The following is an 18,443-nucleotide window of genomic DNA, read 5'->3' on the forward strand; positions in this document are numbered from 1 at the left end:
TATAAAAGTATCTAAACCGGAGGTTTAAGCAATTCTTGATAAATAATATTTACCTAAACAGATCAATAGACGTACCCAATTTTATTTTAATATATAATTAAAAATCTTTTTAAATTTTATTTTAGCTTGTTAAAAAAATAATTGAAAATTTTCTTTACTTTTAACAATTTTTGGACGTACCTAATACATAACACCCTTAATAAATTTTTGACGAAATCTATTGTTTTGCAATCATCAGGAGGTAAAAATAATATTAATATTCTATAAGTGATAAAATACATCAATAGACGTACCCAGTATTATTTCATTATATTATTTATCTTTATATTTAATTTAGTTTTCATTTTTTATTTTTTAAATATTCTGTTTTTTTTATAAAAAAAACACTGTCGGACGTACCCTAACACATACACCCTAATATACATACGAATAATTCAAAATATTCAAAATTTGTTTAATTTTAAATGTTCAAGCATTAATTTGTCTGTCTGAGTATCAATTTAAAATGTCAATCAATCAAGAAATTAAAAACATTATGTTACAAAATGATAAAACAAAATTGATTTCTTTGAAAGATATGTTAGAAAAAAATATTAGGTCTTGTAAAGATATTATTATTGTCGACTCTTGCAAAGCAGAAAAAACTCTTAAAAGTTTTGAAATCTATCTTCCAAAAAGTTTTAAAGAAAAACATAATGGCAATTTTGTTGTTTTAAGGTAAAGATGTTTGTTCAGGTTCCATAATTTTCTAAATAACTATTTGGTTAATTGTAATGTTATATTGACTGCTAGCTAGTTAAAAATATTTATAAATTTTTCATATAAATACATTAATTATTATATTTTATTTATATCTCAGGTCTTAATCAACTGGAAACTGTCTGTACAGTTCTATCTCCTTGTGTCTAACTGGAAATAACTGTATGGCTAATGAATAAAGATTACAGACCTCAATTGAATTATTCTTAAATGCCGAATTTTATTCTAATCATCCAACTTTTCATAATGCTTTTGTTAATAATACTAGCTCTTTTCTATGCTTTGATAACATTCTTCCTTTATCAGTATCACTAAATTCTTTGGATTCAGGAAAAAAAAGTATAGATTTAGTTCAAGAACAAGCTATTAATAATTGTAACAATGAAAACTGGTCTTCTTTCCTTTGTATTCTTGCATTATCAAGTGTTTGCAATAAGAAAATAGAATGTTTATATCCAGATTTTGGTCTACATAAGTTTAAAACATTATTCAGCTCTACTATTGTACCTCGTATAACCTCTTTAAACAATATTGAGTCTTTTTATCTCCTTTTTTGTTATGAAGGTGTTTTATATGATTTTTCTGCTCCTTTTCAACACAACCATTATACCCCTGTGATAATAAAAAAAAACTTAAAACAAAAAATTTCAAATGAAAGCACCAAAATGTCGCAGACTAAAATAACATTTTATTTCGAGGCCAAACATCAAGATAGTAGTCTTTTATTGGATAATATAAAAAGGAAACCAATGGAAGTCTCTACTCAACCACCATTATCATTATCAAAATTTAGTAAAATTACATGTTGTGAATCATTTTCTTTACCGTCCAATAATTATGATATTAGTTATTTGGTTTCTAACTATACTAATTATTCAAATGTTGCAAAAACCTTAAGTAATTCTGAACTATCCGGCAACATCTTTAAGATCATTGAATCCTTCCTTTCCAATCGTAGCATAAAAGTTGTCCTCGATGGACAACACTCTTCTTCTTATTCTGTAACTTCAGGGGTTCCTCAAGGTTCTATCCTTGGCCCTATACTCTTTTTAATTTACATTAACGATCTTCCAGATATTCTCACATCTAAGGTGGCATTGTTTGCTGATGATACTACCATTTATTCTTGTCGTGATAAGAAACCAACACCCTCTGATTGCCTGGAGGGGGCATTTGAGCTTGAAAAGGATCTCACTTCTGCTACAGCATGGGGCTCTCAGTGGCTGGTGAACTTTAATTCAGATAAAACTCAATTTTTTTCAGCCAATCGTTATCGCAATAATTTAGATCTTCCTATATTTATGAACGGTGATGTACTCGATGAGTCACCTACTCTTCATCTTCTAGGATTAACTCTTACTTCCAATCTTTCTTGGAAACCATATATCAAATCGGTTGCAAAATTAGCATCTGCTAAGGTTGCATCTCTTTATCGAGCTCGCCACTTTCTTACTCTGGATTCTATTCTCTACCTCTATAAATCTCAAATCCGGCCTTGTATGGAATACTGTTGCCATATCTGGGGCGGATCTTCTAATGATGCCCTTTCTCTTTTAGACAAGGTGCAAAAACGCATTGTAAACATAGTTGGACCTGCTCTTGCAGCCAACCTTCAACCATTATCACATCGTCGTAATGTTGCTTCTCTTTCTCTTTTCTACAAATACTATAATGGGCACTGCTCGAAAGAGCTAGCGTCTCTTGTGCCATCTACTAAAATTCATTCTCGTGTTACTCGTCATTCAATTAAGTGTCATCCTTTTTCTGTGACTGTTCCTAAGTGCTCCAAAAACGCTTATTCGTCTAGTTTTTTTCCTCGAACATCAGCTCTTTGGAATTCGCTTCCTTCATCTTGCTTTCCTGATTCATATAATTTGCAATCTTTTAAATCGTCCGTCAATCGTTATCTTGCTCTACAATCTTCATCTTTTCTCTTACAGTAACTTCCAACTTTAATTAGTGGCTGCTTGCAGCCTTGTTGGAAGCGAAGATGTTTAAAAAAAAAAAAAAAAAAAAAAAACTTCAACATTTAGTTAAATCTGTTTTTGTACCTTGTAAAACGTATTCTTTTCCTAAAAATCTGAATGGGCGAAGTTTTCAATTTAAGTGGATGGAAAAATTTCCATGGCTCACATATTCGAAAATATTTGATGGAGCCTTCTGTTTGCCATGTGTACTTTTTGGGTGCAACTTTCCATCTGAATGTAGTTTAATCGAAAGATTATTTAGTAAGCCTTTTGATCGCTGGAATGAAGCTTCTCGTTACTTTCAGATACATGCATTTGGCAAAACCAATGATAGGTCTGTCTGCAGAAATAAAAGCTTACATGTAAAAACCGCTGAAGTTATATTTTCAATGTCGTCCATTTGGTCTTGTAAAACAGAATCAATAGATATTACATCTCAAAAAATAGTTCAGTCACAGATTTCTAAAAACCGACAGTTATTACAACCTATTATTGAAACAATTATTCTCTGTGGACGTCTTGGTCTTTCTTTACGAGGCCATAGAGATGATTCGGAGTTTCATCCTGAAAATGGTGAGTTTTCTAATCATACTGTAGGTAATTTTATTGAATTGTTACATTTTCGTGTTAAAGCTGGTGATAAAGTTCTTGAAGATCATCTTAAATATCATCAACGAAATGCATCTTATATATCTAAGACATCACAAAATCAGTTAGTAAGGTGTCGTGGAGAAGTTATTACTGACACAATAATAGCAGAAATTAAAAATTCTAAATATTTTTCTATTATTGCTGATGAAGCTTCTGACAGTTCAAATAAAGAACAGCTATCATTAGTTATACGATTTGTTGTTTCGAAGTTTAATATAAGAGAAGAATTTATCAGTTTTTTACATTGCACAAATGGTGTTACTGGTGAAGGATTATTTGATATTTTGTTAAAAATTATTTCAGATTTTTCTTTAGATATCATGAATTGCCGAGGTTAGTCATATGATGGTGCTGGAGCAATGGCTGGTCATACCAAAGGATTGTCCTCTCGCATTTTAAATCTAAATGAAAAAGCTTCATTTGTTCATTGCTATAGCCATAGGCTAAATTTAGCTATTTGTGCCTCGTGCAACGTACAATATATTAAGAATCTTCTGACACATGTTAAAGAAGTATCATATTTTTTTAATCTTTCACCTACAAGACAACAAAAGTTAGAGGAGCATATCGAAAGTACTGTTCCATCGGCTGTTAAAAAAAAGTTAAAAGATGTTTGCAGGACACGTTGGGTGGAAAAAGTAAATGGATTAGACACTTTTTAAGAACTTTTTATTCCTTTGGTCTCTTGTCTTGAAGAGATGTCTTTAAATGTCAGTAAGAGTTTTAATCACTCAACATCTTCAAGTGCATCGTCTCTTCTGAAACTAATTACAGGTTTTGATTTTATTGTTGCTATGTGCATAACAAGAAATGTGTTTGACTTAACTCTTCCCATAACGCGAATGTTGCAGTCAAAGAGTAATGATATTTATGATGGTTTAAATCTTATTCAGGCGTTGAAAGATGTTGTATCTTCATTTAGAAATGTAGTTGATCAGCACCATCAAATGTGTTATGAACAGGCTTTAAAAATTGCACAAAATATTAATGTTGCCGAAACAAAGCCAAGAACTTCCTTTATTTCCAAAAACAGAGATAATACACCTTCTGAATCTATTTCTGATTATTTTAAGTTTGTTATCACGATTCCTTTGTTAGACCATCTCAGTGTTGAACTAGACACAAGGTTTGATGATACTACCTTAAAATGTTATAAAGCACTTGTGCTAGTTCCTAGAAAAATGATTTCAGTAGTGCAATGTTCTCGTGACACCAGTTGGAAAGACTCTATCATATCTTTCAGTGACTTTTATGGAACAGATTTACCGAATCCGCTTGCTGGTGAGCTTGATTTATGGGAAGCCTTCTGGTTAAATTTTAAAAGAGATATCCCTTCTAATATTTCTGAGACTTTAAAAGCGATAAATTTTCCTGGTTTTGAAAACATAAAAGTTTGTCTAAAGTTACTTGCTACCTTTCCATTAACTTCATGTGAGTGTGAGCGGTCATTTTCTTCGCTTCGGCGCCTAAAAAATTACATGCGAAGCACCATGGTTCAGGACCGCCTAAATGGTTTAGCATTAATGAATATTCATACAGAGATAGTTATAGGTATAAAAAAAGTCATTGATAAGTTTGCTACTACTAATCGTAGATTAACTTTTAAGTAAAATTGAAATAAATATAAAATATATTAAAAAAAAATTTAAAAATATAAAGTTTAAAAAAATACAAATTACTAAAAATAAAAACACAACAAAAAAAGTCATCTTTATTTGCGACTAGTAAAAAAAAACCGGCTATTTTCATAGCCACAAATCTTTTTAAAACATTATTTGGCATAAAGAAATTATTGGCATACATCGCGTTACATACGTTCGTTTCAGATATATCGTTGTTGCTGTTATCATTCTTTGTAAATGCTATGTTGTAATAATTATAGTGTAAACGTTTTTATTTTTTGAAGTTTTATGTATTATGCAAGTTTAAATAGAATAAAGATTTTAAAACTCTTTTGCTATGCAAAATGTAAAACTAAGATTGCGGCATCTAATTTCTTTATATAAAATTCAATATTTATTATTATAATAAGTAATTATTTTGTTATATTTATATTTTTTATGTTTGTTACAATATAAACATAATATATAATTATTTACGATAAAAATATAAGATGTGTAAAATGTGTAAGATTATAATTTAAAAATGGAATGTGAAAATATTAAGCTAATTTGTGAGTATAAATAAATCTAACTTGTCAATATAAATAAATTTCTAAATTTTATGTAAATATACAATTTTACTATGGTAAGATGTCCTAGTAATATCCTTGCGTATATTTTTTATAAATACAGAGTTGTCACTAGGGAAGAGCGGTGTCTAACCCCCCCACCCCCTACAAAAACTTTATTAAAAATTAGTCGGCAAATTTAGACTTGTATTAGGCAAGTTTTTAACTATAGTCAGCAAATGTCAGTAAACGATGACTTTTTTTTTTTTAGAAGTAACTCGGCAAAAACATACGTTATTTCCTTCCCCCCCCCCTCCTCCTCCTTGAAGATCTTTTCGGAATGGCCCTGTGTATATATATGGTGTGTTAATCCTTCCCCTCCAACTCCGGAATTGTGTGTGGGGGGGGGGGGGGGGGAATTGCACGTGGAAAAATCAGATGTACCCAAAAAATTTCCTGGATCCGCCCCTGGGTTGCATACGTACATAAAGTCCTTGGGTCCCGTGAAATAGTTAGTTTTTTACTTTTTAGTCCACTTTGAAAAATTTTTTTTTTAAGTTTTTTTATATATTTATTAATCAGTTTCCTTAATATTTCTACGCTGGTGTGATATTTTTTTGTTTTGTTTAACGTTATTTTTTAAACTACTTCTTTAAACGATTTCTTTTATTTATGCTAAATTAAAGTCTGTTTTGCGTTGTTTGTTTTAATTACTTTTTTTTAATGATTACTTTTATTGTTACCGCTGATCTCGTGTTTGTTTTGCGCGTACACCTAAAAAACAAAGAAACAAACAAATCGTAAAGAAAGCTTATTAAATAAAATGTTGTGAAAAAAATATAAAACCGCTTTTCTTTACAAAAAAACGCAGTTTTAAATTTGAGACCTGCGGATATTTGAAAATCATTAAATTTTTGAATAATTATAAAATTTACTTAAAATGCAATTAGAGCAGGATTTTCCGTTGTTCTTTTTAGCGTCATTGCCCTTGGAGTATTTTCTAAAATTTCAATTGCCCTTGGAGTAATTTCTAAAAGAAGGAAACAATTCAAATCAATGCAAATAAATGCAACAATTTTGCATTTAAAGGAATTGTGACTCGCATTTGGAATTAAAAATAAAAAGTTTCAAAGCCGTTTGCTATCAGGTTTGTGATATACATCAGGAGCGTATTGGGTTTTCAAGGTCTGGGTTTTAAAGGTCTGGGCTTTAAATTGGGTTTTAAAGGTCTAGAGACCCCACTCAGAATTTTCTTAACTTTTACTTTTTTAAAATTTTAAATTCAAACAAAGCAAAGTTATTTTCGGGTCTAGTTTAAACTATTATTTAGTAATGTAAACAGCTTGAGAAAAACAGATTCACATGAGTATTTGTTAAATGTCAAAAAATATTTTTCAAAAATCATTTAGACTCCACACACCCCCCTCCTCCTAAATATTTCTGTGTCCGCCTCTGATTAACATAATGCTTCAATTATCAGAAATTGAAGGATCGTGAATTTGCACCTAAAGTGATTACACAAATGGTTTTACAGTTATTATTCATAAATAACATATGGTAATAATATTGTAGCGTGGGAAGGGGCGCAAAGGATGGTGAGACGCACCGGGAAATTTCCCAATGGGCCAGTCCGTGCCTGAAGACTTGCATGCCAAGCATTGTCAAAGGCTTTAGAAATATTGAGAGCGATAGTCTTAACCTCTCCACATATGTGGAGATGTAATAACTGATAGCTTTTTATCTCGAATTAGATAGATGTACATCTATCTAATTCACGATAAAACTTATCAGTTATTACCGTTTACAAATCAATAGTAGAACCACAAGATCAATATTCATATTGATAATTAGAAAATAAATTTTTAGATTCAAGATGAGAGATTAGGTGTTTTTTTAATTAGGGACTCAAAGACTTTACTTATGTTAGGAAAAAAATCAAATGGGCGGTAGTTAGATGAGTCAGATCGCTCTCCATAATTTATGAAAATAGGGATAACAGATGCCGCGTTCCAGCAGTCTAGAAAACAAGACTCTGATAACCACTCATTAAATCGTTTTGAAAGTATAGACGACAGCTCTGGATAATTCTATAATTGGTATGTTGTACGGACCACAAGCTGTAGAAGAGTCTAAGCAGAATATCACTTTAGATACAGAAGCTGAAGTGATACTTATATCAAGCAATGGATCAACCTGTTTTTTTGCTATATAAGGTAGGATGTGATTATTTGGAATCAAGAGATAAGATTGATGAAAAGAGTCAGCTTTAAGATATTTGAGGCACAAAATAAATGCTCTAAACATATACAAATTAAATATCTAGCGAAACTTGTAATTCATGTTTAAACTTCAATATGAAATGATTCCGAAATAATTTTATCAAAACTTTCACGAAAAAAAAAAAAAAATCAAAAAAAAAGGGAGACCGGAGCTAGTTGGCAGCAGGGGTAAGTTGACGAACTGCGTTTATCTTTAAGGCCTTTCATTAGAAAGTGCAAAAAGTTATATAGAGCCTTTCTAATTAACCATTTCGTCTTTTACTGGAGTATTGCTAGGATCAGCGCATACACTGATATTTGGATTTTTGTGTTTTTTGTAACGTAACTTTTGGAACAACGCTTCTTTTTACTCTATAAAGTAAGTACTTAGTTGTATGAAGTTTACAATTGGTAATCTTTTTTTTTTGATTAGTTGCCGTTTTTTAGGATCTTTAGACTGTATATTCAAAAAAGACTTTAAGGGTGAGTTGGCAACAGTTTCACAGGGAAAGTTGGCTATAGCGTTTTTTATGGGAAAAAAAAATGTTTTTACAAATTATGTTTTTTTTTTCTTTCTAATTTTTAATAGTATTGAAAAAATATATTTTTTAGAAAAATTAAAAAAAAAATGTTAGGTTTTTTTTTAAGAGATAAAAAGTGGGCTACTGTTGTGGCTTGTTATATGAAACAATAGTTGGTACCAACTAAAAGTAATATTAAATTATTGCTCTAAAATACCCGCAAAGTAAGTAGTAAAAAAATTCTATAAATTTTGCACTCAAAAGCACAAAAATGCTCTTTTTTATAGTCTGCACCAACTACCCTAGGGAGGGGTAAGTTGGCTAACTTTGTTTAATTTTTTTTTTTTTTAAAGCTCCAAAATGATCCCACACAAATTTTTTTAATAATGAATGCATGTTTAAATGTTATCTAAATTCATAGTCATTAAGACTGCGCTTTGATATTTACAAAAAAACTGCCGTTAGTGTTACAAAGCTCAAATAGTTAAAAAAGCTACATCTAGCCACCTATTCATAAATATGAAACAACACATTTAATAAGTAATTACTAGACAGGGGCGTTCCAATGTGGTCTACCGTGGGGGAGAGGGTGTTGTGTATATTTTTTGACAACTAAAGACACCAAAAAAAAAAAGGTCCTCAATATTTGCAGTTTGTGAACTATAGTTCAAAACTTGCTCAATGTGCTAACTCAAATGTTTGTATGACAACTTTGGTGGGGTAGAACACCCCTATAACTCCCGTCCTTGACGGCTCTTTTACTACATTCTACTAACATTACTAAAAAAAATCAGACTTTTTGGTTAGATGTCGGGGACTATGCTTGTGAAACACGGTTTTTGGCAAAAGTTAGAAAACAATAAAATTTATTGATATATTTAAAAAAAGTATAAACAAACACTAACTTAATTTTAACAATACACAGGGTGATTTCCGCACCTACTGTGAGTCGACACTTATTAAAAGTTTTAAATACTAACATAAATTTTGCAAAATGTAGTATTTTTTTTTGTTTTTATATTTTGTGTATCAAAACTATCGTCATGCACTTCTATTACAATCCATAAAAACCGCAATACATAGTTACTTTTATAAACTCAGTGAGTTTATTACGTCAACATATGAAAATACTTTTTTTAAAGTAGTAACTGTTAGAGCCTTTCAAATAAAAAAAATAAATAATTTTTTTTATTTTATTTTATTTGAAAGGCTTCTAACAGTTACTACTTTAAAAAAATTTCATAAAATTTCCTAATTGACTAAATCAGGTAAATAAAGCATGAATCATTATTAATATTATTAAAACCACTCATCATTAAAGTATCTATGTAGTATTTTTGATAGTACGATATGCATGAACTAAAAAAAAATGTTATTCCATACCATTCAATGTCGTTTGTCCAATGAATATTCAATTTGTTTCTTTTTACTATAAAAATAAATATTACTTTGCTTAGATTCTGTTAAAATAGCAAGACAAAAGTATAAGACAAAAGCTTCGTGCTTAAAAGGAAGACTCCAATATACAGATTGTCAATTACGTGAGGCTATTAATGCAGTTGAAAGTTATGGTTGCGTGCAAAGCTAGCAAGACGTTTGGAAATCCTTGTTAGACGTTTTGTGATAAAATATCTGGAAGAAATTCTATGAAGATACAACACTGCGGATGCGAATCCGTTCTAGGTGAACACATTGCCATGTCTGTAGTACAGCTATTAGATATTGTGCACACATTTTTGAATTCCAACAACATAAAAACGCAATTTACTAACAACCGTTCTTCAAAAGGTTGGTTTTATCTCAAAAACGAGGTGAATACTTAAACCGAGCTAGAAGAGGAGTAACTGAAAAAGCCTTAAACGGTTGATTTTCCAAATATTTGAAGCTTTTACATGAAAATGTTCAATGTATAAATGATTCGATGCGCGTTTTCAATATGGATGAGATTGGTATTCAGTTGTCACCAAAAACTAAATTTTTAATTGGTGAAAGAGGCAAAATACATATAAAGAAAGTGCTCAAAGTAATAAAAAAATCACCACTATATTGGCATTAAATGCCAGCGGAACCTTTGCTCCATCATTATTAATTTTTAAATATATTTGTCTTCCAAATAGAATTATAAATGCTGCTCCGTCAGGATTTAATAAAGTGAAAATGGTTGGATGACTGCATAATGCTTTTTTGAATAGATGACCAACGTTTTTCATTCATTTTTGATAAAAGAAGAAATTCCTATACCAATTATTTATTTTTTTTGATGGTCAAGCGTCACATAACTCTCTCGAACATAGTGAGTTTTGCTCTGAAAATGGATTAATTCTTGTTGCTTTGTTCCCAAATCCAGAACATATCTTAATACATTTTTATAATTAAAAATGAACTATAATGTTATTTGTTAATATAATCATCTCTTACTCATTAAAAATCAATTATTGTTTTATTTCTCAATGTAACCATCACCCACTCAATTCAATTTAACTCACTCAGTTTAACATTTCAACTAAAAAAACAAAAGCATGCAAGCAAGACGATATACTAGCCGCATTAACTGATATAAAAGAAAATAAAACTTCATTGAGAAAAGCTGCATTCAAACAGTTTCAACGCAAAAATAACAACAACAAAGGCTTCCATGGCTCAGGTACAACAACGGCACTCTCAAATGAAACAGAAAAATTGATAGTGCATACGTTGCAATTACTTGATGTCAGGCGTTATGGTTTAACCCGAAATTAAGTCGAAGAAATCGTATGTGGTTACCTTAAACGCGAAGATCAGTTGCACTTAATTAAAAATGGAAAGCTTAGTAAAGACTTGCTTTATACCTTTATGAAGAGATGGTGAAAAGAAATTTTAACAAAAAAAAGCGGGTAACTTGGCATCTTGTACGCTTCTTGTACGTTGTTGATTGTTATTTTGAATACGTCGCTAAGCAATATCAAAAGACTGGTATAACTTCTGGGTTGCATATATGAAATTGTGGTGAAACAGGTTTTGGGGCAAATCTTGCAACAATGAAAAATTTATTATACTGTACAATTAAACAATTGCTGCAGCGCAAATGGGCATTTCGCACCACCATTTGTGATATACATAACTAAAAGAAACTTTTGTCCTGACTGGGCAAGAGGTGGTCCAAGTGGCACCAAATATTCAATTTCAAAATCAGGTAGGACGGAGCACGATACAATTATTGAATTGTTGAAAGAAGTATTTATACCCGAAACTGAGCAAATTAGTGGTTTTCATATTTTAGTATAAGATGGGCATACAACTCACATAACTTTGGAAGTGGTATTGCTGTGCAAAAAACACAATATAATCTAGATTTGTCTACCAGAGCATTATTCACATATAATATATTCATTGGATAGAGGTGTCTATTGTCATATCAAACAAGCATGGAAAGAAGTTCTTACAAAGTATTAGAATGGTTCAAATTGTAAGAATTTAGATAAACATAATTTTCCATCGTTGCTCAAACTGCTGTAGGAGAGTGGTAAATGTTTTACACGCTTGCATGCAATCACTGGTTTCCAGTAAACCGGCTAATTTCTATTTAATGAAAACATCATAAATCATCATTAAGTCATTTTGTAATAAAATGGAGTTACCTAATTTGCATATCAAGGTATCGATATATAATTCCCTTAAACAAACGTTTATATTTGTTAACGTAAGTATAAAATTTACTGTAATCAAACTATCCATACCATGGTGATGTCGTCTAGAACCTTATATGGCGATTCAAAAAACCAATTTTGTTTTAATCCTCAACTTTAACTTTAAATATAAAATTTCAAGTGTTTTAAAAAAAGTTTTTGCATTGAGACGTACTTGCATTTCATTGAGATTTTGCATTCAGAAATATATCCTTATAACCAGTTTTTTCTTTTTTTTAATTTTTTATTTAAAATGTAATTAAATGAATTTTTGTAAAAGAAATATTTTTCTAATATGTGTATTTTCTAATATGTGTATTACTGATGGTTACTTTTTGCCACAACTTTTTATGAAATTCGTTTTGCTTCAGTTCAATTAAATTTAAAATTGTTTACAAGATTTTTTGAAGGCATTTGGAGAAGGCTTAAAACATAAAAATATTACCTCCAAAACTTATTTAGTTTGTTCAAGGACTTAATAGTAGGACGTAATAATTATCTATTTATATGTCCTTGGTTTGTTTAATTAGATATGTTTTTTAAAATTGATATAAATTGTTCGGCGAATTAAAACAAAAAGCTTTGATTTTAGTTTATTTGCAATAGAAATTGAACAAAAAAAAATATTTTCTCAAAAAAACAATATTTAATCAAACAGGCTTTTAAGTAATTGATGCAAGCAATAAAATCGTCGTAAGAAGCGGCCTTTATGTAGCATTCTTTGGCTTTTTCAAGACACTAAAATGTATGTAGAACGTTTTTTTACAATAATATTTATATATGTAAACAAACATGACATAAATATATTTTAAATAGATTTTTCTTAATTTTTACACAATCACCTTGTTGTTTGATTTTAAAGTTACATTAGTTAAATATTTTAAACTAATTATATTCTCAACCATAGAATGCTTATAAATAATGAATAACCAACCATAGAATGCTTATGAATAAATAATTGAATGCTTGAAAATATAATTAGTATAACATATATACATATATATATATATATATATATATATATATATATATATATATATATATATATATATATATATATATATATATATATATATATATATATATATATATATATAAGAATGACTTACACCTTTAGGGCAAGCACTGTATAAACAGTTCCCGACATCAAGAAAGCACTTGGCTTTTTCTATCCATGACGTTTTGGTTGATGTTATACATCCGAAAAATGTTCGAAAACACTATACATAAACATATCATTATATTACATACTTGGATCAGTTACCGTTTTATTAAATTTAAGTTTGAACTATAAAGTTTATTAATTTATGGGTCAAAAGATTAACTTACGTCAAAAAGACGTTTATACTTATTATCAAAATCTCTGTTTTGTTTTGAGTGTGTTTGTGTGTGCGTGCGCCTGTGAGTGTGCTTGTGTGTGAATGTGTTCATGTTGTCAGTAAAAGACTGTTCGACTTTTGTATAACCTTTACAGTGTAAAACATCTGAATTAAGTTAAAAATAAGCTAAATATAAGTTCTGCATCATAAACTTAATAAGTTTATTTTGAACTTCAATATCAAACAATAAAGATATTTAAATAGGGTTTTCAAACTTAATACGTTGTTCGATTTTTATAAAAATGAACTGAAATCATTTTTTTTTTTTCACTTACCTCAATATAAGAAGATTTTTGTTTTACTTGAACTAAAACTGTAATAAATAATTAGTTTTGAGTTATTTTTACAACTTTTTAGTTAAATTTTAATCTGGTTTATGATATTCAAAAAAAGACTAATAAACTAGGTTAAACCTGTTTCAGCTGCAATGACTCCAATGACTGCTATTGCAATCAAAAGCTTCATTTTTTAAAATAACTCTTTAAGGTGGTCCTATACCAATAAAATCAAAATATTAAAAATGCACTCTTTTTTTATGATTTTTATACAAAGTGTAGTATATCATATTTAAAATACAGAATAAAAATTTTCACAGTTTTTTAATATCAGATGATTACACTCAACTTGCCAAAATCAAATAATTTAACAAATTATTCAAGCTTTTGTAAGAAAACCGGTTAATGGTCTAAAAATAGCCCCAAAAAGACTTAGAACCTAGAACTTATTTTTGGAACCAGTTAACTAACATGAATTATTTTGGTAAGGTGAATATACATATATATAATAAAAACAACTCCTGAAAATTTTAACACAAACAGACAATCCAATCACAAGATATTTATCGCAGCGTGCAAGAGACTTATATTTTGAGAAAAACAATAGTTTAGATTTTCAATGAAAAAAAAATAAAAAATACATATATAAAGGTCAGAAAATTATTGCAAAACAATGTCTTGGCCATTATTGAAAATATAGAAAAAAAAGGATAGTGTGAAAACTTTATTTTTTGGAAAAAATTTAACCAAAATAAAATTATTTAGTTAATAATAAAAAAAATAACTTTAAAATACAATATGCAATAACTACGTTACAAAACACAATAACTATGATAACATAAACTTAATTAAAAAATAACAAAAAACTAAAATCTAAAACACTCCTGTTTCATAAGATGTTATACATATATAAAAGTAAAATATACATTTAAATTACATACGTAAAAATACATATATCACAATCAATTACTATATCAGTAAAACCATATTGCTTTTTTCTTTGTTTAATGGAGTCAAGCGATTTCTTTTCCTTCAACTTTATTCTTTCTTGGTATGTCTTGGTACAGTACTGAGTAGCAAATGTACCTCGTGTAACATTTAAACATTAAAATATGTCTAATATAGCAGAAATATCATAACTGTTTGAAATTACTGCTGATGCAATACTTATTTCTAAAGTGGTACCTCCAACAAATACTTCTTTAGGACAATGCTTTATATTTATATAAAGATCTACATCACTATTTTTTCTTGATTCTAATGATGCACACACATTGCATATTTTTGAAAGAACCCGATAATCAATGCCATTCTTTTAGTCACTAGTAAAAAAAGAGACAACACAATTAAGTAAGGAATGACCCCTTTTTTGTCAAGTTCTATCACAGGAAACAACAACATCAGCTACTGCATTAATATCAAAATCAATTTGTTGTATATTGATTTTAAAATATCAAAATTGATTTGCTACATTTTTTATTTTCACATCAGCTACTCTTTGATATATGATAAATTTTATCTTGAATATCATTAAATGCTTTTATGTTCATTGTAGCAGGTAAGTTTATTGGGCCACAAATTTTTCTAAACCAAAATGACTTCTTATTTCTCTTATGGCAACAACAGATCTATGATTAATTTCAAATGGTGACATTCCAGGACCTTGCTTTTCAATTTCTTTGCTAGAATAAAAAGACTACTTCCAATTGCACGAAGATGTTTTACAAGAAATGTTTAAAATGCAGCCAATTCTTTCTTTTTCTATAAATCGGTTAAGATTTTAGTTGAACTATCATTACACTGTCGACAATGTTCAATCAAAGTAACAACTGATTTTAAAATGTCTGTGCCAAAAAAAATAAACCTTAAAGGCAATTTCTTTGAGTTATCAACTTTTACCATTATTATTATTATTATTATTATTATTATTATTATTGTTATTATTATCATTATTATTATCATTATTATTATTATTATTATCATTATTGTTATTATTATCATTATTACTGCTATGCGATAACTTTTTTGAAGATGTTGATGTCAAGATTTTTGATTGAGTTAAATTAGTGATTTTGGATTGAGAATTCAAACCTTTTGTATAGCAGACTGTTGATGCTGAGGGAAATTGATTTCCTCAAAAATACTTTTTATAAACATCCTGTTACCACCTGCTTTTCTACCTGAATTTAAATCATATTTATATTTTCCCATAATAAAAAAAGCACGAAGCAAATAAAGTAAACACAAGGCTTTTAGTTTTTCTATAAGTTTTTCTATATATGTAAACATAATTGTTCTTAAAAATTATGGCTAATTCAGGAAAATAAACATGAAAAGTTACCGACAGAAGTGTCAAAAACTCAAAAACGTGTCAAAAATCTAAATCAAGAGTATATGGTGCAAGGTTAGCTAGGTTGGCAAAAGAAACTATCGCTGAGATGTCAATAAAAGTTTACTTGTAATTATGAGTAATTTGCTCAAGGTTTATGCCTCACGCAAATTACTCATAATAACAAACTTATTATTTATTGACTTAGATCAACTTCTGAGTGGATTATGCAAAATATGCCGATTGTTTTAAAATGTTTATAATACCTTTTGTTTATGGAAAGCCGCAAAAACTTTACTTATCTTTTTGTTACCAAGTCAACTATCTAAATGAGTTGAAAAATGTTTTGTTAAGTCCATCAAATATTGTTTTGATAAACCTATTGAAATCTATTTTTCAAACTTTGATTAATTTACCTTTTTTTTTTAAAAAGTAAATATTTTCATAATAGTCTATTATGAAAAAATCTGATTTTTCTATGAACGATACGGAAATTTCCATGATAGAACTTTGTTTCAAAGCGGTCTTAGATGGAATTAACTTTTTTCGTTATTATTCATCTTTACAGAAAATGTGCTTCTTGAATAGAATAGTATTTTTCAAAAGGAATCTCTACTAAAAAATGATCATATATGTCAATGGTTAATTTAATAACCAAATAAAAGTGACCTCTAGTAACCAAACGGTCTTATCCAGATTAAGGTTTGATGTATTGGTTTCCTATTTCCTGCCTAAGCAGCGGCGTAGTAAGTATTTTTGCGCCTATGGCAATAATTAAAAAAATGCGCCTTTTTAACAATAATTTTTTTTTTCTTCTCCTTAATTTTTTTTTGGCTCCTTTAAGCCTTCACGCCCGGGGCTATTTCCCCTTTGGCCCCTCTTTCTACGCTACTGATTTTGAGCTATTTTAAAAAGATGGAAATAATTCAGAAGAACCAATATCCCTTTTTGTTTGTTCTTGGGTTTAAAAAGTTTTCCAGCATAAGCACAGTCGAAGTTGACTTTTTAAGACCGGAATTTAACTGGCTAATCTAGACCAAATTTAAGAGGAATTAAGTCCATAAATGTACCCCGACGTTAACTGAAAAGTCATCTTCGCCTTTCAGTAAATTTAGTAATCCAAATTTTGAAGAATATTCGACAGTCCTTTTTTTAGTATGTTATACAGAACACCTTGCAAATAGAGTAGAATTCAGTTAACTCGGACACTGGATAAGTTGGACTTTTACCAATTTGAACAGATTTTCTATTCCCTTTGAACTTTCTATAAATACCGATAGCTTTGCATAAGTCGGACATTCGCTATGTCAGACTATTTATCTATCTTCTATGAGAGTCCGACTTACAACGATATTCTACTGTAGTAATCTTTCTCTTCCAATTTCATTCTATAAAATTTTAACACCAATTAAAATACCTTTTTTTAAATTTTTAAACAAAGTGTTATTCAATTAGCCTAGCTTGCTCGCGGATAGAATTTAGAAGTTGTGGTTTTAGCTAGGTATTAACGATTTCTACTATCCAAATACTGGTGTCCAAATTAATATAAAATAAAACCTCTTGGGATCATGTTCCGAAGCTCAGATTTTGAGCTTTTCTTAACATTTTCAACAAAATATTTATTTTAATAATTGCAAATATTCCACACGAAATATCATTTCAATTTTTAAAACTTTACAATGCCTGAAAAATGAGGCTATTTAATTAATAGTACGATTTGAAACAAATATTCAACGGAAGTTCTAGGAAGACATAATGGTCTTGTCTCTGAGCACTATAATTAAAATAGCATTTTGGTACTTTCCCGTGTCAAAATTTACCGATATCACGCGTGCCATAAGCCAAATCCAAAACAAAAAGTGGCTCTTGAACTACGCTTTGACAAGTGCGCTTAGGTTTCTAAAACGGTTGGCTTGAAGTAACACAACAGAAAACAAAAACTATATTTTAACCTCTCAAATCTAGATAAATTGAAGCACGCAATAGTCTAAAATTTAGATGAAATGGAACTTGCTATAAACCTTTATAAATGACTAAAAAGAAATTTTTTATGGCTAAGTTATGTTCTAGATACCGAGAAAACAAAATGTTTATATTAAGATAGTCCTAGGGTGTGACTTTTGTTGGAGGATGAGTATTTTAAGCCACCCCTTAATATCAGTAAAAAGATATTGTACGCAAAACGAGTATCAGTTAAAACTATACCCTAACCATGATCCTAATGACTATGTAGTAGTCTATGTAAATTCTAGGGTAGGTTTTAAAATACTTGTTTCAAGGTTTGATTCTAAATTTAAAGTGTTGGTCTGTTGATATGACCAAGGATCAAATCCAGATTTTCTCGGAGACCTTCAGTAGAATCAATATTTGGGGCCCGCATCATTTATAAGTAGCCAAATTGCAGACTATAAAAAAGATCCTCGTTTTTAACATTTAATATTTTTAACAAACCCCTGAAATTGTCAGGTC

At 29.4% G+C, this 18,443-nt stretch overlaps 2 protein-coding genes across 3 annotated transcripts; one reads left to right on the forward strand and one right to left on the reverse strand.

Annotated features, from left to right (window-relative positions):
* The first annotated feature begins 4,075 nt into the window (after nt 1–4,075).
* On the forward strand, nt 4,076–4,987 carry LOC136088259 (52 kDa repressor of the inhibitor of the protein kinase-like). The gene has a single exon (XM_065811944.1). It carries the CDS (start codon nt 4,076–4,078, stop codon nt 4,985–4,987), a length of 912 nt encoding a protein of 303 aa, XP_065668016.1.
* A 7,571-nt stretch (nt 4,988–12,558) lies between these two features.
* Nucleotides 12,559–15,996, reverse strand: LOC136088907 (uncharacterized). Of its 2 annotated transcripts, XM_065814027.1 has the most exons (5): nt 15,737–15,996; nt 13,784–14,967; nt 13,646–13,683; nt 13,101–13,211; nt 12,559–12,729 (listed from the first exon to the last, which is right to left on the reverse strand). In XM_065814027.1, exons 2-5 carry the CDS (start codon nt 13,833–13,835, stop codon nt 12,580–12,582), a joined length of 351 nt encoding a protein of 116 aa, XP_065670099.1. In that variant the 5' UTR covers nt 13,836–14,967; nt 15,737–15,996; the 3' UTR covers nt 12,559–12,579. The 2 variants fall into 2 exon arrangements, with proteins under 2 accessions (XP_065670099.1, XP_065670098.1); XM_065814026.1 differs by having other exon boundaries at nt 13,784–15,996.
* Nucleotides 15,997–18,443: the final 2,447 nt, after the last annotated feature.

This window comes from Hydra vulgaris, chromosome 12 (genome assembly GCF_038396675.1).
Source record: "Hydra vulgaris chromosome 12, alternate assembly HydraT2T_AEP".
NCBI classification, from domain to species: domain Eukaryota; kingdom Metazoa; phylum Cnidaria; class Hydrozoa; order Anthoathecata; family Hydridae; genus Hydra; species Hydra vulgaris.

What these genes read in the sequence shown, in the direction of transcription:
- LOC136088907 (XM_065814027.1), bottom strand. Translation starts at nt 13,835, where the DNA reads ATGAAGCTTTTGATTGCAATAGCAGTCATTGGAGTCATTGCAGCTGAA. An exon ending in AAAAATCTTCTTATATTGAG is followed by an intron (nt 13,212 to 13,645) that starts GTAAGTGAAAAA and finishes GTTTATGTATAG; the next exon opens with TGTTTTCGAACATTTTTCGG. An exon ending in ACAGTGCTTGCCCTAAAGGT is followed by an intron (nt 12,730 to 13,100) that starts GTAAGTCATTCT and finishes CATACATTTTAG; the next exon opens with TGTCTTGAAAAAGCCAAAGA.
- LOC136088259 (XM_065811944.1), top strand. Translation starts at nt 4,076, where the DNA reads ATGTCTTTAAATGTCAGTAAGAGTTTTAATCACTCAACATCTTCAAGT.